The 19,719-nt window shown below is 41.8% G+C and overlaps 5 protein-coding genes across 10 annotated transcripts in view; 2 read left to right on the top strand and 3 right to left on the bottom strand.

Moving 5' to 3' along the window:
• Positions 1 to 2,563, bottom strand: part of LOC146495887 (G-protein coupled receptor family C group 6 member A-like) — a 14,453-nt gene extending 11,890 nt beyond the window's left edge. The window contains exon 1 of the mRNA XM_085143230.1: positions 2,198 to 2,563. Coding sequence (XP_084999356.1) covers positions 2,198 to 2,385 — 188 coding nt within the window. The 5' untranslated portion in view covers positions 2,386 to 2,563. The remainder of the gene's footprint in view (positions 1 to 2,197) is intronic.
• The window catches only part of LOC146495886 (uncharacterized), a 13,150-nt gene extending 3,516 nt beyond the window's left edge, over positions 1 to 9,634 (top strand). Inside the window, exons 3-4 of one of the 3 annotated variants that reach the window (XR_014871166.1) lie at positions 6,902 to 9,356; positions 9,525 to 9,634. Coding sequence is in view for 1 of the 3 variants with exons in the window: in XM_085143231.1 (XP_084999357.1) it covers positions 7,109 to 7,167 (59 nt within the window). In the remaining 2 variants the exon portion in view is untranslated. Of the gene's footprint in view, positions 1 to 6,848; positions 9,357 to 9,524 lie in introns of those variants that run through there. The other 2 variants (XR_014871165.1, XM_085143231.1) reach the window with 2 other exon arrangements.
• The window catches only part of LOC146495880 (uncharacterized), a 188,366-nt gene that overhangs the window by 79,762 nt on the left and 88,885 nt on the right, over positions 1 to 19,719 (top strand). The window lies entirely within an intron of this gene.
• On the bottom strand, positions 1,220 to 2,123 carry LOC146495888 (extracellular calcium-sensing receptor-like; the record flags this gene model as incomplete). Its single annotated transcript, XM_085144239.1, has 1 exon — positions 1,220 to 2,123. A coding segment is annotated over one exon (660 nt), but the record flags the coding sequence as incomplete, so codon positions are not given.
• On the bottom strand, positions 7,555 to 19,719 carry LOC146495885 (uncharacterized). 4 transcript variants are annotated; one of them, XM_085143223.1, is made up of 38 exons: positions 19,665 to 19,719; positions 19,232 to 19,386; positions 19,116 to 19,144; positions 19,012 to 19,027; positions 18,815 to 18,836; positions 18,628 to 18,700; positions 18,326 to 18,469; positions 18,036 to 18,232; positions 16,220 to 16,323; positions 16,012 to 16,130; positions 15,742 to 15,909; positions 15,326 to 15,525; positions 15,124 to 15,227; positions 14,865 to 14,971; positions 14,490 to 14,657; positions 14,074 to 14,273; positions 13,863 to 13,975; positions 13,618 to 13,724; positions 13,333 to 13,509; positions 12,879 to 13,087; positions 12,687 to 12,781; positions 12,554 to 12,579; positions 12,347 to 12,368; positions 12,226 to 12,253; positions 12,033 to 12,117; positions 11,766 to 11,912; positions 11,459 to 11,670; positions 11,268 to 11,371; positions 11,060 to 11,178; positions 10,790 to 10,957; positions 10,374 to 10,573; positions 10,172 to 10,275; positions 9,913 to 10,019; positions 9,538 to 9,705; positions 9,122 to 9,321; positions 8,911 to 9,023; positions 8,652 to 8,758; positions 7,555 to 8,543 (listed from the first exon to the last, which is right to left on the bottom strand). In XM_085143223.1, the coding sequence occupies exons 2-38, from the start codon at positions 19,284 to 19,286 to the stop codon at positions 8,367 to 8,369; spliced, it is 4,494 nt and encodes a 1,497-aa protein (XP_084999349.1). In that variant the 5' UTR covers positions 19,287 to 19,386; positions 19,665 to 19,719; the 3' UTR covers positions 7,555 to 8,366. The 4 variants fall into 4 exon arrangements, with proteins under 4 accessions (XP_084999349.1, XP_084999350.1, XP_084999352.1 ...); XM_085143224.1 differs by lacking the exons at positions 14,490 to 14,657; positions 14,865 to 14,971; positions 15,124 to 15,227; positions 15,326 to 15,525; XM_085143226.1 differs by lacking the exons at positions 8,652 to 8,758; positions 8,911 to 9,023; positions 9,122 to 9,321; positions 9,538 to 9,705 and having other exon boundaries at positions 19,665 to 19,716.

Below are 19,719 nucleotides of genomic sequence, written 5' to 3'. Positions count from 1 at the left end.
AAGAAGCCATTTATGTCCACTGTGAGCGACCAACAGAGACGGTGGTTTACAACACCAACTGTCTGCTATATATAATCCAGTTCTGTAGTTGGTACACACCCTCCGGTCCCCCTTCTTAAAGATGGGACCTCCACCCCGGTCTGCCAGTCCAGGGGTACTGCCCCTGATCTCCACGCACCATTGTAGAGGCGTGTCAACCAAGACAGTCCTACAACGCCCAGAGCCTTCAGGAACTCGGGGCGGACCTCATCCACACCAGGGGCTCCGCCACCAAGGAGTTGTTTAACTGCCTCAGTGACCTCGCCCCCGGAAATTGGCGGATCATCCCCAGACTCTGCTTCCTCCTCGGAAGACGTGTCAGTGGGATTAAGGAGGTCCTCGAAGTATTCCTTCCACCGCCCGACAATTTTCTCAGTCGAAGTCAGCAGCGTTCCGCCAGCACTATACACAGTGCAGGTAGAGCACCGCTTTCCCCTCCTGAGATGCCTGACTGTTTGCCAGAATCTCTTCGAGGCAGTCCGAAAGTCTTTTTCCATGACCTCTCCGAACTCCTCCCACACCCGAGTTTTTGCTTCAGCCACTGCCCAAGCCGCATTCCGCTTGGCCTTTCGGTACCTGTCAGCTGCCTCCGAAGTCCCACAGGCTAACCAAGCCCGATAGGACTCCTTCTTCAGCCTGGTGGCTCCCTTCACCTCTGGTATCCACCATTTGGTTCGGGGATTACCACCACGACAGGCACCAACCACCTTGCGGCCACAGCTCAATGCAGCAGCTTTGGCAATGGAGACGCTGAACATGGTCCATTCAGACTCACTGTCCCCAGTCTCCCTCGGAATGCTGTTGAAGCTCTGCCGGAGGTGTGCGTTGAAGATCTCGCGGACTGGGGCCTCTGCTAGGCGTTCCCAGCACACCTTCACTACGCGTTAGGTGCACCGGGTCTGTCCAGGTCCTCCCCCACCACCTGATCCACCAGTTGGTGATCAGTTGACAGCTCAGCCCCTCTCTTTACCCAAGTGTCCAGAACATATAGTCGCAGGTCTGGTGATACGAGAGGTGCTGAGAGTGGTCCTGTTGCTGAGGTTGGGGTGATCCTGTAATCTCTTATGAACTACCTCCAACGCTTCCATGACTGGGATGCAAGTGAAGACAGATGTAACATCTCTCTCTCACTGCATGTACTGTGTATCAAATTAGAGAAACAGAACCTGCACAAACACAATAATTTGCAGTACAAATGTTTGACATCAATTTTGTTCGATTTGAAGAAGGTAGGGGGGCCAACTTCACTTACATGTGTTTATAAGGTTGGGAAAACCTGCAGTCAGCTGAGACTGAAGAAGTCACTTGGATGAGTGACGAAACATTTCTCCAACTGAAAATGTCCGGATGAACAGAATCAACCTTTTGGGATTTACTTACCTGGATGATTAAGCACGCATCAAGACGTTATTTTATTAATATTTTTAAAATGATAGCAGCACAAACAAAAATGTTTGCAGCACAAACGTAGCTCCTGCCAGCTCGATGCCTGAAATTGCAGAGATCTTTGAAGAGCTGGACCATGCATCACTTCCAATCCACGTTCTGTTGACTCTGTGTTTAATAGCTGCTTCCAGGATGATTTCTGCATTACTCTCCTTTGTGAAGATGATGATGGCCTCAGCAGAAGAGTTTTGAATTTTTTCCAGTCGTTCATTCAGCTCAGTTCGGTCCATGCTATTATTGTTTGTCGTAAAGTCAGCGGACAAGATGTGAACAAATTCAATGCAGATCCTCTTGTTGTTGAAGTTGTCTTGAAGGCTATCACTGCCATATTTCCCATACTCATCATCACTTCCCACAATAATCACTGTTTTCCAATGGAATATCTTCACCAGCTCAATAATACCTTTTGTCTTGGTTTTGGGTTCAAGTAACTTGGACTGAGCATCTGCTGGCACTAAACAGCTTTCTGGGTCTGACTGATTCTTCAGCAGCTGGAGAGTCGCTCTCAAGGCGAGGCCGACATCTCCACAAGTGTCATAGATGTCGTATCCTATGGTGATGTTAGGTAGGTTGATTTTGCTGATGACGTATATCATCACTTGACTGTGCAGGAATGTTTTTAAACCATAGCTGCAAGATTGACAGAAGACAGATTAAATTCACAAATCATCTATTTGACACTAATGAGCTGATGAACTCAGCCTGTACTTACTCACTACAGGAAAGAGGTGCAGAAGTGTTAGTCCTATTAGTTTTTAAATGAATGGGGAAAAGTCCACCAATGATGATATTCCCAGGAGAGTATGCACAGAGAAAACCATTCTGTCCTAAAGAGGAGTGAAACATACTCATGACAAATAACCACATTAAAAACATCATGGATACGCACAGGTAGAACATTTACATGTGTCTATCTTCTCTTTTCAGTATGACCAGGTTCCTGTACAGCAGCTATATAAAAAAACTTCTACTCGTTTATCATTTGCATCATCAGATTGTCTTTGTAACGCAATCCAAATGAGTTCCTCTTTAATCTTCCAAACACGAAAAGACCAAGACGATTTGAATTTGTCACAGACAATGATGTCTAGGTTTTAGTTTCAACATGTTAAAATAAATTAAAAACATTTTTTCCAAGTTTTTCTAAATGATAACACATAACCTTTTCAAACAGGAGTAGAAATAGGCATAAATACGGTGGTCTTGAGAGGCCAAACGGACTGCAACTTCAGAAAACACTTGCAAAAAAAAAAAAAAAAACGCTGCAAAAAGAAAACGCCTACAAAAAGAAAAACGCTGCTCTTGACGAAGGCGGTCGCACTTTTCTCCACTCCTCCTCCTCCTCTCCCTTAGCTTTCCTTCTTAGCCCTCTTATGTCCTTGTCTAGTCTCGTGTTTTTTGTATTACTTTTCCCTGGAACATTCTCTCACAGTCTGTTCTCTAAAACCTAAAAGAGGAATTATGGATTGGATCAACTGGTCTTTGGGCTTGGGTGAGCCTGAGTGCTGAAGATATCTACCTATTTGGAACCATGGTAACAGGGTTCTGGCGGATCGGAGCTGGCTTGGCCCTGACTTATCGAAGAATTAAGAAAGCGGAACCGGCTGTTCAAACCCTCACAAGGCTGCCCGCTGGGATTGGAACAATGGGAGAGGCGTGAGTTTCTCAAAATGAGTGCAGCACGGATAAGATCTTGGAGATGCTACGGCTGCTGTAAATACTCAGAATAAGATCTCTGACTGCAGACTGGATGCATCTCGGAGGGGCTAGCTTGAAATAACATCTCTGGGCGCAAATTGGATGACATCTCAGGGAGGCACACTGCTGTGAGTTCTCAGAATCAGCTCCTTGAGCACAAGAAATGACAACATCACAGAACGCAAGTATGGCGAAGCTCGCAGCTCTCCAACGGGAGATTGAGAGACCAGTGTTGGACTCTAGAACTGCTTTGAAATTCATATGAGCTGTTCGCACTAAAGTAAAAACCACCATCACTTCGTGCAGATACCCCTTTGGCGCCAGCTGCGGTCTCAAGGCTGGAGCTGAACAACAACACCCTGATAACGAGTATTTTTAGTCTGTTCCTTCCCATTCCATGCAAGGCCATCTGGGTTGGCTGGAAGACTGTTTACTTAGCCTAGCAGGGTGAAGGACACTGTCTCAACTGAACGCTGGACCAGCACACACATACATATACACTGATATGCACACACTCATCCCCTCCTCCCTTTCCAAACGCCTTTGACGCTTATTCCCTTCCAATGCTGACGGTGGATCAAGGAGACCAGCGCACGCAGGCCCGGATGTACTGTCTAATTTGGTGGTCTCTCACCCTTTACCCACCCCTGTTGCTTGTCATGTGTTTCTTTGGTGTATTAAGAGTTTTTTTTCATGTGCTATGTGTAGAGGTGTTTTTTACTGTTCTCAAACTGATCTCCCTGTTGGAGCTCAGTCTGGTGGGAGTTATTTTTTTTTTCTCCTTATCTTGCCTCATGTGGTGCATTTTACATTGTTATACCTCTCTGACCTGTCTTCCCCATGTGATGTTTTGTGTAATGTATGTATGGTCGGAGGGTAAGATGGCGCTGCCGTTGCGTGCAATAGGTCGGCAGCCTTATGAAATTTCCCCTTGTGGGACTAATAAAGGTATATCAATTCAATCCAATTCAATTCTTACAGAAAACCAGTTTTGCAATGAAAGCACCAGTTAGAATAAGGAGGTTAAATTTAAAAGTTTTTCTGAAAAGCTAACATTAGTAAGTACTTTATTCATGGACCACCTCACCCACCCACTAACCCATACAGAATCCTCAAACTGTTTCACTGAGGTAAGTGACAAACTGTTCTCCATAAACAATAACTGCACTTCATTTAAACTCTCAACGATGAAATAACTATCGCCACCAGGGACAATAATTATCAAAAAAAACAACCATACTCGGTCAAAAATCACACTCAGTGAGAGATAATCTAGCCTTTTCTTATATCCCTTAATTCTTAATAAATTTAAAAAAACAAACATTAAATGACTTTCTGAAGAAAAAATTAAGATCTCATCAGACACCGTCACTACCTGTAATAGTGTCTGGGACAAGAAAATGTTACAGGCAATGTCTAATACCCAGTAGAAAAAGCCCAATAAACAAGGATTGTTTTCAGTTGACAACATTGTTATACCTCTCTGACCTGTCTTCCCCATGTGATGTTTTTGTGTAATGTATGTATGGTCGGAGGGTAAGATGGCGCCGCCATTGCGTTCAGTAGGTCGGCAGCCTTAACATGAAATTTCCTCTTGTGGGACTAATAAAGGTATATCAAATCAAATCAAATAATCATTCAATAATAATCATTAATCAGTCAAATATTATGAACGCAAAGAACTGGCTTAAAAAACTAAAGGAAGGAACAGCAATTAGTTCTGATCTAATCTGCTTAAAAAATCCAGAAACGATGGGGAAAAAGAGAAGAAATACTCCACAATAAACTTGGTTTTAAATGGTTGCTGTTAGCATTTGCACGCATTTAATAAAATAAATCATGTGCATTTAAATGAATGGTATATTTATGGTTTTGGAACGTAAACTTGAACATGACAAGAACAGCAACAAAAAAAAAAAGATTTTAAGTCACCTCCGCAGTCACCACATATAAATACAATAGGACATCTTTGGGATTTTGTTAAACTGGAAATTGACATCATGTTGACACATCTGCAAAAGTTACATGATGCTGCCAAGTTCTCTGGGAATATTTCCTTGGTGAATTTGTGCAATTAAGTATTGAGGCAGTAAAGGAGGATTCAGGCTCACCTGGTCCAGCCCTAACTATATGCTTTAAGAAATAACCATGTTCATCTCTCCAGTGATGACATAGAGGCCAAGTGTCAGAGATCACCTGCCTGATTCAGTTCCCTTTTTATAAAGAGATATTGTTACCAACTGTATTTGAATAATATGCAAAATGCATTTTATTTGCATTGTAAATCAGTGGTTCCCAAACTTTTTTTGCTGGGCCCCCCTTGTTTTACAAGAAAAATGTTCGCGCACCCACGCACGAACACATCCTCCAACCACACACGCCCATATTTTGCTCCATTGCGGTTTATTTCACACCTCAAACATTTAGTAAACAATTAAGCAAATACAAGTAATCTGCAATAAATTACAGGTAGTAAGAAAATAAACTACTAAGTCTTTTACGCTACGTCCACACCTACACGGGTATTTTTGAAAACTCAGCTGTTTCGTCCACACGTAAACGGCGTTTCGAATCACCGAGAACAGAGATTTTTTAAAACTCCTTTTTTGCGTTTACGTGTGGACGAGGAATACGGAGTTCGTCACGCAATGTCAAAGGTATGTGCCTTTTTTCACCTCACGCTGTGTGCACGTTATTGTTTACATGAGATTCTGTCTGCAGAATGGCAGACAGAGACGAAATACTGTTAATCTGACTATCTACAGGTTTTACACGCTTACATATACACGCAGTTACTGTCCCTCCATTTAGAAAGGCAGAGGCGTCATGGTGTAATTATTTTACATGTAGTTGTTTTTTTTTTCCTGTGTAATAATATTCAACATTGCTATCAATACATTTTTAAATTGTGGCAGGATGAGTCTGATGTTATTTGTATCCCACTGTAACTTTACTGTATAAAGAGCAAACATCTCCAAAATGTCAGGAGTAGTTAGTCATTACAACAAGTGTTTATGAACTACAAATCAAGAATGTGGGATACTGTTTGTCCGTGATTTAAACAGCCCAGCGCTGCTCCTAACGAAGGGAAAACCAATCCTGCAGGGAGACCTACCTCGGCACTTGTGCAGATGAAACCAAAGGGAAGATATGCTTCACCATAGAATGAAGTTGGTTTGGAAACACATTCAGCTATGCTTCATCTCCTGCTTTGCGTTCGTGTGGGCGCCCGTGCTAGCAGTGTCCAAGCTTTCTTTCTTTTTTTTTTTTTTCCCTTTTCATGCCGCGCCCCCCCTGCAATGGCTCTGCAGGGGGGGCGCTATCAAGTGTGGGGCCCGCCCCCACACTTTGGGAACGTCTGTTGTAAATATTTTTTGCTGTATTGAGGCAGTTCTGAAAGCAAAAGAGGTCCAACCAGTATTAGCAAGCTGTACTCAGAGAGCATATTGTACATTTATTTTATAACATTTATAATGTGCTTAAATGGTTGTAAAGAAGAGAACACTTGGCATCTATGTCATTAAGCTGATAAAAGAAAAAAAATGGTATTTTGTCCGAGGCCTTTTTCTTCTTTAGCATTTTGTCCCTTACAGAAAGAGTTCATGCAAAACATTGAAAAGTACTTCTGGGTATTTGTTTCACTTTAATCATGCATTTCCATCCAGGAATTAATTTCCATCTAGGGAGTGGTCCAGGGTGACAATGTCTCGATCCACAGGGCACGGTGTTTACAATGTCCATGAATGGTTTATTCACTGAGTTCGGGGACTAGTGCCAAGTTAAGTAACAAGGACACCTGCTATACCTTCTCCCTTTCATGCAAGCTCAGCATGCTGTGACTGAATGACACACGCACATTGCCTTTTTTATTTTACAGATTTCACATCCTTGATTCCTCTTTTTGACCCGTCTCCTTGCATTTCAGAGCCTCCTGCAGAGATGGAAGTAGAGGAGGTGAGGAAGATATCCTACAAGAGGACTTGAGGAAACAGGCATTTAACAAAATGAGGCATCTTTGCTTTGTAGCTTCATTTCTAAGTGTTGTCAGTTCAATATGACGTTTGGCACAGCTGTACCATAAACTGTGTTCTTATAACCCAACACCTATAGTTGGCATTTGCTGTTAAAGAAGTAAGAGTTCTCCAAACTTAAAGTCACAATGTATGTATAAACATACGTAAAGTGACCACAATTAGAATCATAATCAAAACACCAAAGTATTGTATATATTTAATTCAATTCAATTCAATTTATATAGCACCAAATCAGAACAACAGTCACCTCAAAGTGCTTTATATTGTAAGGTAGGCCCTACAATAATACATACAGAGAAAAACCCAACAATCAAATGACCCCCTACGAGCGAGCACTTTGTTTTTGTTTTTTTTTTGTGTGTTTTTTTGCCTGTCCCGTTTGGTTCTTTTGCCATCAGAATTATTGTCTAAAGGCGAAGAAAGATGCCCAACGGATTTACTTTACCAAATGGACCCTCCCAGCCTTGCCGTAATGGTCCATTTGATTCACCTTTTATTGTTTATTTTATTTTTTATTTTCACCTGCTAGATACGGGACAGACTTGAATGATGAAAAGAGAAGGGAGAAAGAAAGAGGGAAAGAAAAACAGCGGAGACGAGGGACGGGGATAAAGGACAAAAACCAACAAAATAAGCAGACAAAAAATACATATATTAATCACCTGGATCACCTGTTGAGAATGAAAAAAGAAAACAAGCAGAAGAAAATGAGAGCAATAGAATAAACAACATCAAGATAATCTATGTGAATATTCCCCATGTGATGTTTTTGTGTAATGTATGTATGGTCAGAGGGTAAGATGGCGCTTATTAAACATTAAACATTATTGTGCAGCACGTAAGATCGACAGCGCACAGTGTGCTTTGAGGTAGGAGCCAAAAAGGGTGTCGTTAGTATCTGTGAGCACCCGTGTGTACACCTGTGAGCATGAACGTGCTTGTTTTTCAAAGGTTCCTTCATGTAATGATCTGCTAGAGGGTGTGGGGAGCCACAGCCCCGTCCTCCAGGGCATGAAGCAGGTATGGAGGAGATCAAGACTCCAGATATCCAGAGGCCTTCAGAACACAAGAGACCAAGGAAGACCAACAGAGGAGCAGCCGCGTCACTATCCCAGAAAGAGCTGACGAGAGTCCCAGATGAGGGGTCACTCAGCAGCCACGCTTTGCAAACGCCTGGAAGAATTGGTTGAGCTGCTCATAATCACAGGTCTCTGTCAAGCTTGTCAACACCTCCTTTACAAAACATGCATCGTTTAAAGCACCACTGGTTGGATCTAGGATTAGATCAGCCTTCTGCGATGGTGAAAGAACGTCCAGAACTGCCAGCTATGGATACAAAAAAGTCGAATTCATGAAATGCATGTCTTTTGTATAATTTCCAGAATTTTGCTTTGCGATTCTCAAGAAAGATAGGAAGAGTAATGTAAAGCTTACCGTAGAGATGTTGAAGTGTTTGAGGTCAGAGTATGATGTATATTGGATCAATGGACCCAGATTTGCTTTAACCCATTGGGTATCACTCTCATTTTGTTGCCTGCAAGCTAAGGCATGCAGACAAAAGTTAGAATGTGCTCAATTTAGGAAGGTTTCTGACAGGTAGACATGAAAGAATTTGTGGGCAAGTTTTTTGTCTGAGTGCTTTTCAAGACATTTCACACTGGAAAGCACATAACGCACCCTATGTCTGCCCTACCTGGCTCATTGATGGCATTTTCAGCATTTCTTAGGTAGCCCAGCAGACCATGTGTGATATCTTGCCGTCTGTACAGTGGCATCTCCTGGATAACTAAAGCCAACCCACTCACACTGCAACAGTTGAAAGAAAACGTTCTCATGCTGTTCTTTGTCACTATTGTCATTTTCTGTTACACCAAAATCTTGATTGCTCCAAGAAAGCTACTCACATGACTTGGTAGTTTGTGCAGCTGATTTTTGTGGTTGTGTTTATGAGCATTTCTGGAGTAAAACTGGCAAGGATATGAATCAGTTTCACATGGAACCAAAGTTTATAGTCGTTTGTCGTGAAAGTGGAGAAATGTGGACTGATGATGATGAAGGTCATATTCATGATCCGATCTCTCACAACAGGCTGGAAATGTGGGGTCTGTCATATTAAAGTGGAAAAAGACATAAGCAAAGGTGAGATTGCATGTTGGAATTACACCCATACAACATGGTGCAAAGGCTGTAACCATTTGTTTTCTAAGATACAATAGCCAACAAAGGATGTAGCGGTTGAGACCGATGTTTTATTCTGTATTTACTTCTGGAATCAAATATCCGCATTGTCCTCCTTCACCCTTTTAGGAGGCTAGCCTACCTGTCCATTGGCTCTCAGCTGTGTCAGGAATTCATCCACATTTTTTAGAGCGTTGCCCTCTTCAAGTTGTTCAAACACAAGATCAATAAAATCTGTGTTATTTGAGGCTCCAGAGCTCAATAGCAGCTGTGCCACCTCAGAGGGATTGAGCGTTGACAACAATCCAGCCTACAACAGGGAATCAACATAATATTAGACAGCAGTAATGACCAATGCTGTGGGTAAAGGATTACAGTTTGCAACCAAAGAAAGTGTGCTCTATGATTTGCTTGTATTTTTGATATGGCAAAATAAACTCCTGTGTTTGTCTTCTTAAGTTTACAATTTTGTTTTCCTGTTCTTAAGGGAGGACTAGAAGTGCAATGTAGGGCTTACCGTAGAGATGTTGAAGTCTTTGAGGTCAGAGTACGCTGTATATTGGACGAATGGACCCAGATTTGCTTTAACCCATTGGGTATCACTCTCATTTTGTTGCCTGCAAGCTAAGGCATGCAAACAAAAGTTAGAATGTGCTCAATTTAGGAAGGTTTCTGACAGGTAGACATGAAAGAATTTGTGGGCAAGATTTTTGTCTGAGTGCTTTTCAAGACATTTCACACTGGAAAGCACATAACGCACCCTATGTCTGCCCTACCTGGCTCATCGATGGCATTTCTTAGGTATTCCAGCAGACCATGTGTGATCTCTTGCCGTCTGTACAGTGGCATCTCCTGGATAACTAAAGCCAAACTACTCACACTGCAACAGTTGAAAGAAAACATTGTTATGCTGTTCTTTCTCACTATTGTCATTTTCATTTGCAACAAAATCTTGATTGCTCCAAGAAAGCTACTCACATGACTTGGTAGTTCATGCAGCTGATTTTTGTGGTTGTGTTTATGAGCATTTCTGGAGTAAAACTGGCAAGGACAGGAATCAGTTTCACATGGAACCAAAGTTTATAGTCGTTTGTCGTGAAAGTGGAGAAATGTGGACTGATGACGATGAAGGTCGTATTCATGATCCGATCTCTCACAACAGGCTGGAAAATTGGCATCTGTGAAATTGAGGTGGAAAAGAAGTTAAGCAATACAGAGACTGCATGTTGCAAATTTACTCATACAACATGGCACAAAGGCTGAAAGCAATTCTTTTCTATGATAGACTCTTTGAAGACTTGTGTAGCGGTTTAGCAAATGTCTTATTCTGTCTTATCGTGCTGGAATAAAACACCAGGATTGTCCTCCTTCACCCTTTTAGAAGCCTAGCATACCTGTCCATTGGCTGTGAGTTGTGTGAGGAATCCATCCACATTTTTTAGAGCGTTGCCCTCTTGCAGTCGCTCAAACACACGATCAATCAAATCTGTTTTATTGGAGGCTCCCAAACTCAGTACCAGCTGTGCCACCTGAGAAAGACTTAGGACTGACAACAATTCAGCCTACAAAAGAGAACCAGCATAATATCAGACAGCAGTCATGGAAAGGTTCTGGGTAAAAGAATTCTGTTTACAGGAAGATGTACATCTGCAGTTGGCACTCACAGCGGACAAATTAGGATTGAAGGCTACCAAGTCCTGCACAGTTGCAAAATCAGAGAAGTCGCCAAGATTTGCCTTTAGCCACGCTTGGCTCCCTGTGATAGATGAGACACAGCCAGGATCTGCAGAAAAAGCAAGAACGTTATTGACAGGCTAATATACCACATGTTGTCATGGAAAAACCAAAGTGAGCTTGAGTTTCTCCTTTTACCTGTTGAGTCATTTCTTGACAAGAACGGTTTGATGAAGTGAGTGAAGACTGCTTGCTGTGTGTCTCTGTCCATGGATGCCTTTTGGCTTCCAAATGCCTGAATGCTACATTTGAGAGAAAGCTTTCAACATCTAAACTTCTAGTCAACTGCAAGTTTGCAGAATAGAGCAATATGTCTCATATTTACTTACACAGTCTGGTATGTCTGGCAGCTGAAGTTTTTGGAGCTAAGGCAAAATAGGAAGTTGAAAGATGGAACGGCCAGAAATGGACGGATCTTTGTCTTGAACCAGCTGGTAATGAACTCCTCACTCTGTAGTTGTGCCTGGCTGAAGTTGTCAATTCTCACTTCTCCAAGAGCCTCGAGCACATTTGACGAGGTCGGGTAGGTGTTGTTGCTGGCCTTGAATTGGCAGAAAAATAGAAAAATAGTTGTAGCTGGACCCAAACTTCACGCAGGGAAACGGCAATATTGTAAAAATGTGATTTTGTACTTACCATGTTAGCAAATGTCTCAAGGGCCTGGTCCAGTACAGCAGAGGCTTTTTGGAAGAAAAGCTTCCAGACTTCTACTGGGTATATGTTTTGGCTTTTCAGTGTGCAGTTCAGCAGTGTGACCAAGTTGCTGGATGTGAGATAGGGAGCCTTGAAAAAGAAAATTGACAAAGAATACAGCCATTTCGTCAGAGCTCATGGAGATTTGTCTCAGGACCATAATGGGGCAAAATCCATGTTCTGTTTTTGGAGGTTAAAAAGGAATCTTACAGAGGAACAGGCATGTTCTATGATGGTGAAATTGCACAGGGCTGCCGAGGAATTGCCAGCTGACAGGATTTGTTCAAGTTTTGAACTGTGGAAAAAACACAATAAATTGAAATCCAATGTCCCCTTAATTACACTGTGTTAACGAATTTTACCTAGACAGAATCAACATTGAACAAAACGGCATTTCACCCACCCATCAACTCCATCACAAATGAGATTCACTGTGAAAAGAGAATGGTTGTGTGTCACATAATAGTCCTTCAGAATGCATTTATATCCTTAGAGTTGAAATGTCTACTTTTAGACAGACTTACCATGAACTGGGGTCACCTTGCACTGAAGACAAAGAAAATATGATTGTTAGTATAGTGGAAACATCTTCTTCAAGTGTAAATACCTTGACTTTGTTACAATTGGCCCAATTAGTGTGCCAAACCTGGATCAAACATTGGATAACCCATGTGAGACACCCCCCCCCCCCCCCACACACACACACACACACCCCAAAAAACTAATCTTACCACAAAGGAAGCTGGAACTGAGCAGCCTGTTTGGGAAGAAAAAGAAAGCTAATAAATCAATGGAGTAGTCATTACAGTGCTGGTGCTGGGCTTTTAAGAAGAGTTTAGTCAGGAAAGCCTATTTGCCACATACGTGGGAATGTGTCCTGGAGGTACTGCTTGCTTGATCTCACGCCCTGTGAAAGGCCCAGTGGCAATGCTGCCAAACTCTGCGCAAGACCATCGTATCTAAAGGAAGAAAAGAATTCATTGTGACTTGTCACGAGCCTCAGCTTGGCATTGTGCACACCCAAATGTCTAACTGTGGATATCAGAAATATCTTACATAGCCTCGTAGGATTCACAGGTGATGTTACTGGGGATCACCCGCAAGCTGCTAGGAAGGATGCTCGCCATCACAGGAACCAAATAAACCTGGAACCACTGTTGATAGTCTTCTGGCTGAAAGTCTTTAAGCTGAGGAGCAAGGGCTTTCAAGGTCAGGTTCAAAATGGTGTCTCGTACATCTGGATTTTGGATGAGGGTGACATTTCTCTGAAAAGAGAAGGGGATCATAATAAGGTCAGAGAAGAAGTCCTGAAGTCTTTGTGGAAATGCGGAGATGAGGGGGAGCTTATCTAAACTAAATTTTTGTACTTCTGTACAGCAGGGATGCCTCAAGGCATGAAGCATATCAGAAATGGATCATTTTGAGTTAAACACTTGAGCAGGTTTATGAAAGAACACTGTTAACATTTGTTGATGTTTACACTGAGGTAAGTTTACCAATGAGAATTCACCTGCTTGTTGATGTTTGTAAAAGCCTGGAAGAATTGGTTGAGCTGCTCATAATAACTGGTCTCTGTCAAGCTTGTCAACACCTCCCTTACAACATGTGCATTGTTTAAAGCACCACTGTTTGGATCTAGGATTAGATCAGCCCTCTGCGATGGTGAAAGAACATCCAGAACTTCCAGCTATGGATACAAAAAAGTCGAATTCATGAAATGCATGTCTTTTGTATAATTTCCAGAATTTTGCTTTGCTATTCTCAAGAAAGACAGGAAGAGTAATATGAAGATTACCGTAGAGATGTTGAAGTCTTTGAGGTCAGAGTATGATGTATATTGGACGAATGGACCCAGATTTGCTTTAACCCATTGGGCATCACTCTCATTTTGTTGCCTGCAAGCTAAGGCATGCAGACAAAAGTTAGCATGTGCTCAATTTAGGAATGTTTGTGACTGGTTGACATGAAAGAATTTAAGTTTTTTGTCTGAGTGATTTTCAAGACATTTCACACTGGAAAGCACATCTATGTCTACCCTACCTGGCTCATTGATGGCATTTTCAGCATTTCTTAGGTAGCCCAGCAGACCATGTGTGATCTCTTGCCGTCTGTACAGTGGCATCTCCTGGATAACTAAAGCCAACCCACTCACACTGCAACAGTTGAAAGAAAACGTTCTCATGCTGTTCTTTGTCACTATTGTCATTTTCATTTGCAACAAAATCTTGATTGCTCCAAGAAAGCTACTCACATGACTTGGTAGTTTGTGCAGCTGATTTTTGTGGTTGTGTTTATGAGCATTTCTGGAGTAAAACTGGCAAGGATATGAATCAGTTTCACATGGAACCAAAGTTCATAGTCGTTTGTCATGAAAGTGGAGAAATGTGGACTGATGATGATGAAGGTCATATTCATGATCCGATCTCTCACAACAGGCTGGAAATGTGGGGTCTGTCATATTAAAGTGGAAAAATACATAAGCAAAGGTGAGATTGCATGTTGGAAGTACACCCATACAACATGGTACAAAGGCTGTAACCATTTCTTTTCTAAGATACAATAGCCAACAATGGATGTAGTGGTTGAGACCAATGTTTTATTCTGTGTTTACTTGTGGAATCAAATAGCCGCATTGTCCTCCTTCACCCTTTTAGGAGGCTAGCCTACCTGTCCATTGGCTCTCAGCTGTGTCAGGAATTCATCCACATGTTTTAGAGCGTTGCCCTCTTCAAGTTGTTCAAACACAAGATCAATAAAATCTGTGTTATTTGAGGCTCCAGAGCTCAGTAGCAGCTGTGCCACCTCAGAGGGATTGAGCGTTGACAACAATCCAGCCTACAACAGGGAATCAACATAATATCAGACAGCAGTAATGACCAATGCTGTGGGTAAAGGATTACAGTTTGCAGCCAAAGAAAGTGTGCTCTATGATTTGCTTGTATTTTTGATATAGCAAAATAAACTCCTGTGTTTGTCTTCTTAAGTCTACAATTTTGTTTTCCTGTTCTTAAGGGAGGACTAGAAGTGCAATGTAGGGCTTACCGTAGAGATGTTGAAGTCTTTGAGGTCAGAGTATGATGTATATTGGACGAATGGACCCAGATTTGCTTTAACCCATTGGGCATCACTCTCATTTTGTTGCCTGCAAGCTAAGGCATGCAAACAAAAGTTAGAATGTGCTCAATTTAGGAAGGTTTCTGACAGGTAGACATGAAAGAATTTGTGGGCAAGTTTTTTGTCTGAGTGCTTTTCAAGACATTTCACACTGGAAAGCACATAACGCACCCTATGTCTGCCCTACCTGGCTCACTGATAGCATTTCTTAGGTAGCCCAGCAGACCATGTGAAATCTCTTGCCGTCTGTACAGTGGCATCTCCTGGATAACTAAAGCCAACGCACTCACACTGCAACAGTTGAAAGAAAACGTTCTCATGCTGTTCTTTGTCACTATTGTCATTTTCATTTGCAACAAAATCTTGATTGCTCCAAGAAAGCTACTCACATGACTTGGTAGTTTGTGCAGCTGATTTTTGTGGTTGTGTTTATGAGCATTTCTGGAGTAAAACTGGCAAGGATATGAATCAGTTTCACATGGAACCAAAGTTCATAGTCGTTCGTCGTGAAAGTGGAGAAATGTGGATTGATGACGATGAAGGTCATATTCATGATCCGATCTCTCACAACAGGCTGGAAAATTGGCATCTGTGAAATTGAGGTGGAAAAGAAGCTAAGCAATACAGAGACTGCATGTTGCAAATGTACTCATACAGCACGGCACAAAGGCTGCAAGCAATTCTTTTCTATGATAGAGTCCTTGAAGACTTGTGTAGCGGTTTAGCAAATGTCTTATTCTGTCTTATCGTGCTGGAATAAAACACCAGGATTGTCCTCCTTCACCCTTTTAGAAGCCTAGCATACCTGTCCATTGGCTGTGAGTTGTGTGAGGAATCCATCCACATTTTTTAGAGCGTTGCCCTCTTGCAGTCGCTCAAACACACGATCAATCAAATCTGTGTTATTGGAGGCTCCCAAACTCAGTACCAGCTGTGCCACCTGAGAAGGACTGAGGACTGACAACAATTCAGCCTACAAAAGAGAACCAGCATAATATCAGACAGCAGTCATGGAAATGTTCTGGGTAAAAGAATTCTGTTTACAGGAAGATGTACATCTGCAGTTGGCACTCACAGGGGACAAATTAGGATTGAAGGCTTGCAAGTCCTTCACAGTTGCAAAATCAGAGAAGTCGCCAAGATTTGCCTTTAGCCACGCTTGGCTCCCTGTGATAGATGAGACACAGCCAGGATCTGCAGAAAAAGCAAGAAAGTCATTGACAGGCTAATATACCACATGTTGTCATGGAAAAACCAAAGTGAGCTTGAGTTTCTCCTTTTACCTGTTGAGTCATTTCTTGACAAGAACGGTTTGATGAAGTGAGTGAAGACTGCTTGCTGTGTGTCTCTGTCCATGGATGCCTTTTGACTTCCAAATGCCTGAATGCTACATTTGAGAGAAAGCTTTCAATAACTAATTACTCAACATATTCAAAATTCAACATAATTCAATCACAAACATTTCAAACTTAAATCCCATTGATATTTTAAATCATCGTAATCAACGAATTGGTACATTTTGTCACAACCTCTTCTACACAGAATAAGACCTTTTTTTCTTTTTCCACATTTTCATTTCCTTTGATAATTTGATAATTTCATCCATCCATCCATCCATCTTCATCCGCTTTATCCGGGGCCGGGTCGCGGGGGCAGCAGCCTAAGCAAAGAGGCCCAGACCTCCCTCTCCCCAGCCACCTCCTCCAGCTCGTCCGGGGGAACGCTAAGGCGTTCCCAGGCCAGCCGAGAGATATAATCTCTCCAGCGTGTCCTGGGTCTGCCCCGGGGCCTCCTCTCGGTGGGACATGCCTGGAACACCTCACCCAGGAGGCGCCCAGGGGGCATCCTTGTCAGATGCCCAAACCACCTCAGCTGGCTCCTTTCGATGTGGAGCAGCAGCGGCTCTACTCTGAGCCCCTCCCGGATGGCCGAACTTCTCACCCTATCTCTTAGGGAGAGGCCAGCCACCCTTCGGAGGAAGCTCATTTCCGCCGCTTGTATCCGCGATCTCGTCCTTTCGGTCACTACCCACAGCTCGTGGCCATAGGTGAGGGTAGGGACGTAGATCGACCGGTAAATTGAGAGCTTCGCTTTTACACTCAGCTCCCTCTTCACCACGACGGACCGGTGCAGCGTCTGCATTACTGCAGCTGCAGCCCCAATCCGTCTGTCGATCTCCGGCTCCCTTCTCCCATCACTCGTGAACAAGACCCCGAGATACTTGAACTCCTCCACTTGGGGCAGGAACTCGTCCCGGACCTGGAGTGGGCACTCCACCCTTTTCCGGCTGAGGACCATGGCCTCAGATTTGGAGATGCTGATTCTCATTCCCACTGCTTCACACTCGGCTGCGAACCGCTCCAGTGCGAGCTGGAGGCCCTCACCCGATGAAGCCAACAGAACCACATCATCCGCAAAGATCAGAGATGAGATTCTGAGGCCACCAAAGCGAAAGCCCTCCGCCACTTGGCTGCGCCTAGAAATCCTGTCCATAAAAATTATGAACAGAACCGGTGACAAAGGGCAGCCCTGGCGGAGCCCATCACCCACCGGAAACGAGTCCGACTTATTGCCGGCAATGCAAACCAAAGCTCTTGCAATCTTGATAATTTCATATGGTATTCTAATATGGGATAGTGAACTCTTTTAACCTCAGTCTTTTCATGTCTGGAAAAGTTTCCAACCACGTGTTTACATCGTGGGTAGCAATTTTCAGTTTAAATTCTCCTATTGACTTATTTTCAATTACATAATTTCTGAATCATTATATAACATTCTCATTTTAAAGAAACACCTTCACGAACGACCACCTTATATTAAGGTGTATGCCTCTTTTACAATAGCTGGGTCACACAGTCATAACTTGTTTGGTCTGACTTGTAATTTAACAATCAGGTGATGCACATTTTTCTTTCTTCCTTTTAGTAGTGATTTCAGTGGACTTCTGGACCCTGACATCAACATTCAATGCAATACACAGTGAGAAATGTGTTACATGTTAGAATATTCAATTTAAATTGTTTATGTCTTTAATGATTTCCATAAGCAGTTAACAGCAGTCACCAGCAATAATTGGTAAAATGGAATTTATTCACTTACATCTCTTGGAAAGAGGTGCAGCTGAAGTTTTGCTTGCTGAGCTGGTTTAGGAAGTTTCCATTGACATAAGGCAAAAGAGGAATCATCTTCACAGAGAACCACAGCCTGATAAATTCGGAGTCACTGTCATTACCCAAACGAAGGCTGTCCAGGACTCCAAATATATCCAGAACATCAAATCCAGGGACATTGTTGTTCTGTTACAAGACAAATTTGCCATTTACCATTCTTAAAAGCTGTTACATGTTTTACACCTTCACTATACTGAAGTAAAGCATTAGCTCATTTACCAGGTCAAAGAACACTTGTAAAGTCGACTCTACAATCTGCCTGAGATTTTGTTCCACCATCCTCGACTTTTCATCTGTTAAGCTTGCATTTTTACCCCTTTTACAGGATAGCTCGCCTGTCAGTATGTCCACTGCAGCAGAGATCTAAGAACACATAGAGCAGGTGAAAGGACTGGGTTACTGTCAGTAACTTAGCACAAGGGGGAGTCATTTATCAACAATGCTTTGTGGTGACATTTAATAATTTAAGGTTTAAAGATGAATTTATCATTTTTTACTCAAATTAATTCCAAAAGGCTTACTCTTTGAGTGGCATCTTGTAGATTTGCTGCATGGCAAGTTTCCTGGAAACCGTTGGTATGAGTGGTGGCATTGCTTAAAGAAGAAAAAACATGGGAACAGAAATTAATAATAAAGTCATCTTTAACTAAAATAACATCCCTGGAATGTATTAGGTCTACAAACTGTTATTTGAGTTTGCATGCCTACCTGTTTTCAGATAAACCTGGTCCTATAAAATGCAAAAAAGAAAATGAATGAACACATGTATTAACATTTTCAAATTAATAATTAACGGAAAATGGATAAGAATGATGTTAATGGAACTTTTAAAAGAGGAAAAAGGTGACATTTTATTTTATATTCATATAAAATTGCATATGGTTTATATGTATAAAAAAACTTACCTTGTGTTGTGTTGGACTGTAATGTAAATTTATAGAAGAACATGTTAATTCAGTATTTCATTGTTTTTGATTTAATTATTTAATCTTGAAAAAAAAAGACTTACAGTTGCAGAGACCAGTCCTGGCATACATACTATAGATTTTTTTTATAAAAAAGAAAAGTGTTAGATAAGGATATATATTCTATTAAATGACTAATTGAATGTTCAGAGATACTTACCAATGCCAATAGATGACAGTAGCAGAACTTGCACTGACATTCTTATGCCACCCATCGTGAGAACTCAGTTCTCACTTCTTCTTTATTTTGTGCCCCTCAGTTGATTTTCAGATTATTTAATTTTTATTTTAGATAAAGATGTAAAGTAAGTGATACTGGAAAAGAAAAATGAAGTGATAAAAGTACATTTTAATTATTGCAGTGCATTAGATCTAAGAATTATTGATACAGAAACTCAATAGTAAAGAACATAAAAGTTGGACGTTTGAATGACATGTTGTACATATATTTTCTTTTTAATCCCTCCAAAGCTAAAAGCAAGATTAAATAGTATGGATTATTTCTTACTTCTGTACAGTGATTATAAATTAATAACAGAGTATATCAGAAAGCGAGATAAGCCATAGAAAGATGTTTAACTGGTTGAACTCACCTCTCGAACTCCTTCACTCTGTGAGAGAAGACTGAAGATCGCTGTTAGTGGTGAA

The sequence above is a fragment of the Neolamprologus multifasciatus genome, chromosome 19 (genome assembly GCF_963576455.1).
Source record: "Neolamprologus multifasciatus chromosome 19, fNeoMul1.2, whole genome shotgun sequence".
Lineage (NCBI taxonomy): Eukaryota > Metazoa > Chordata > Actinopteri > Cichliformes > Cichlidae > Neolamprologus > Neolamprologus multifasciatus.
Note: the sequence above shows the minus strand (reverse complement) of the source record. Positions and strands in the feature narration are given on the sequence as shown.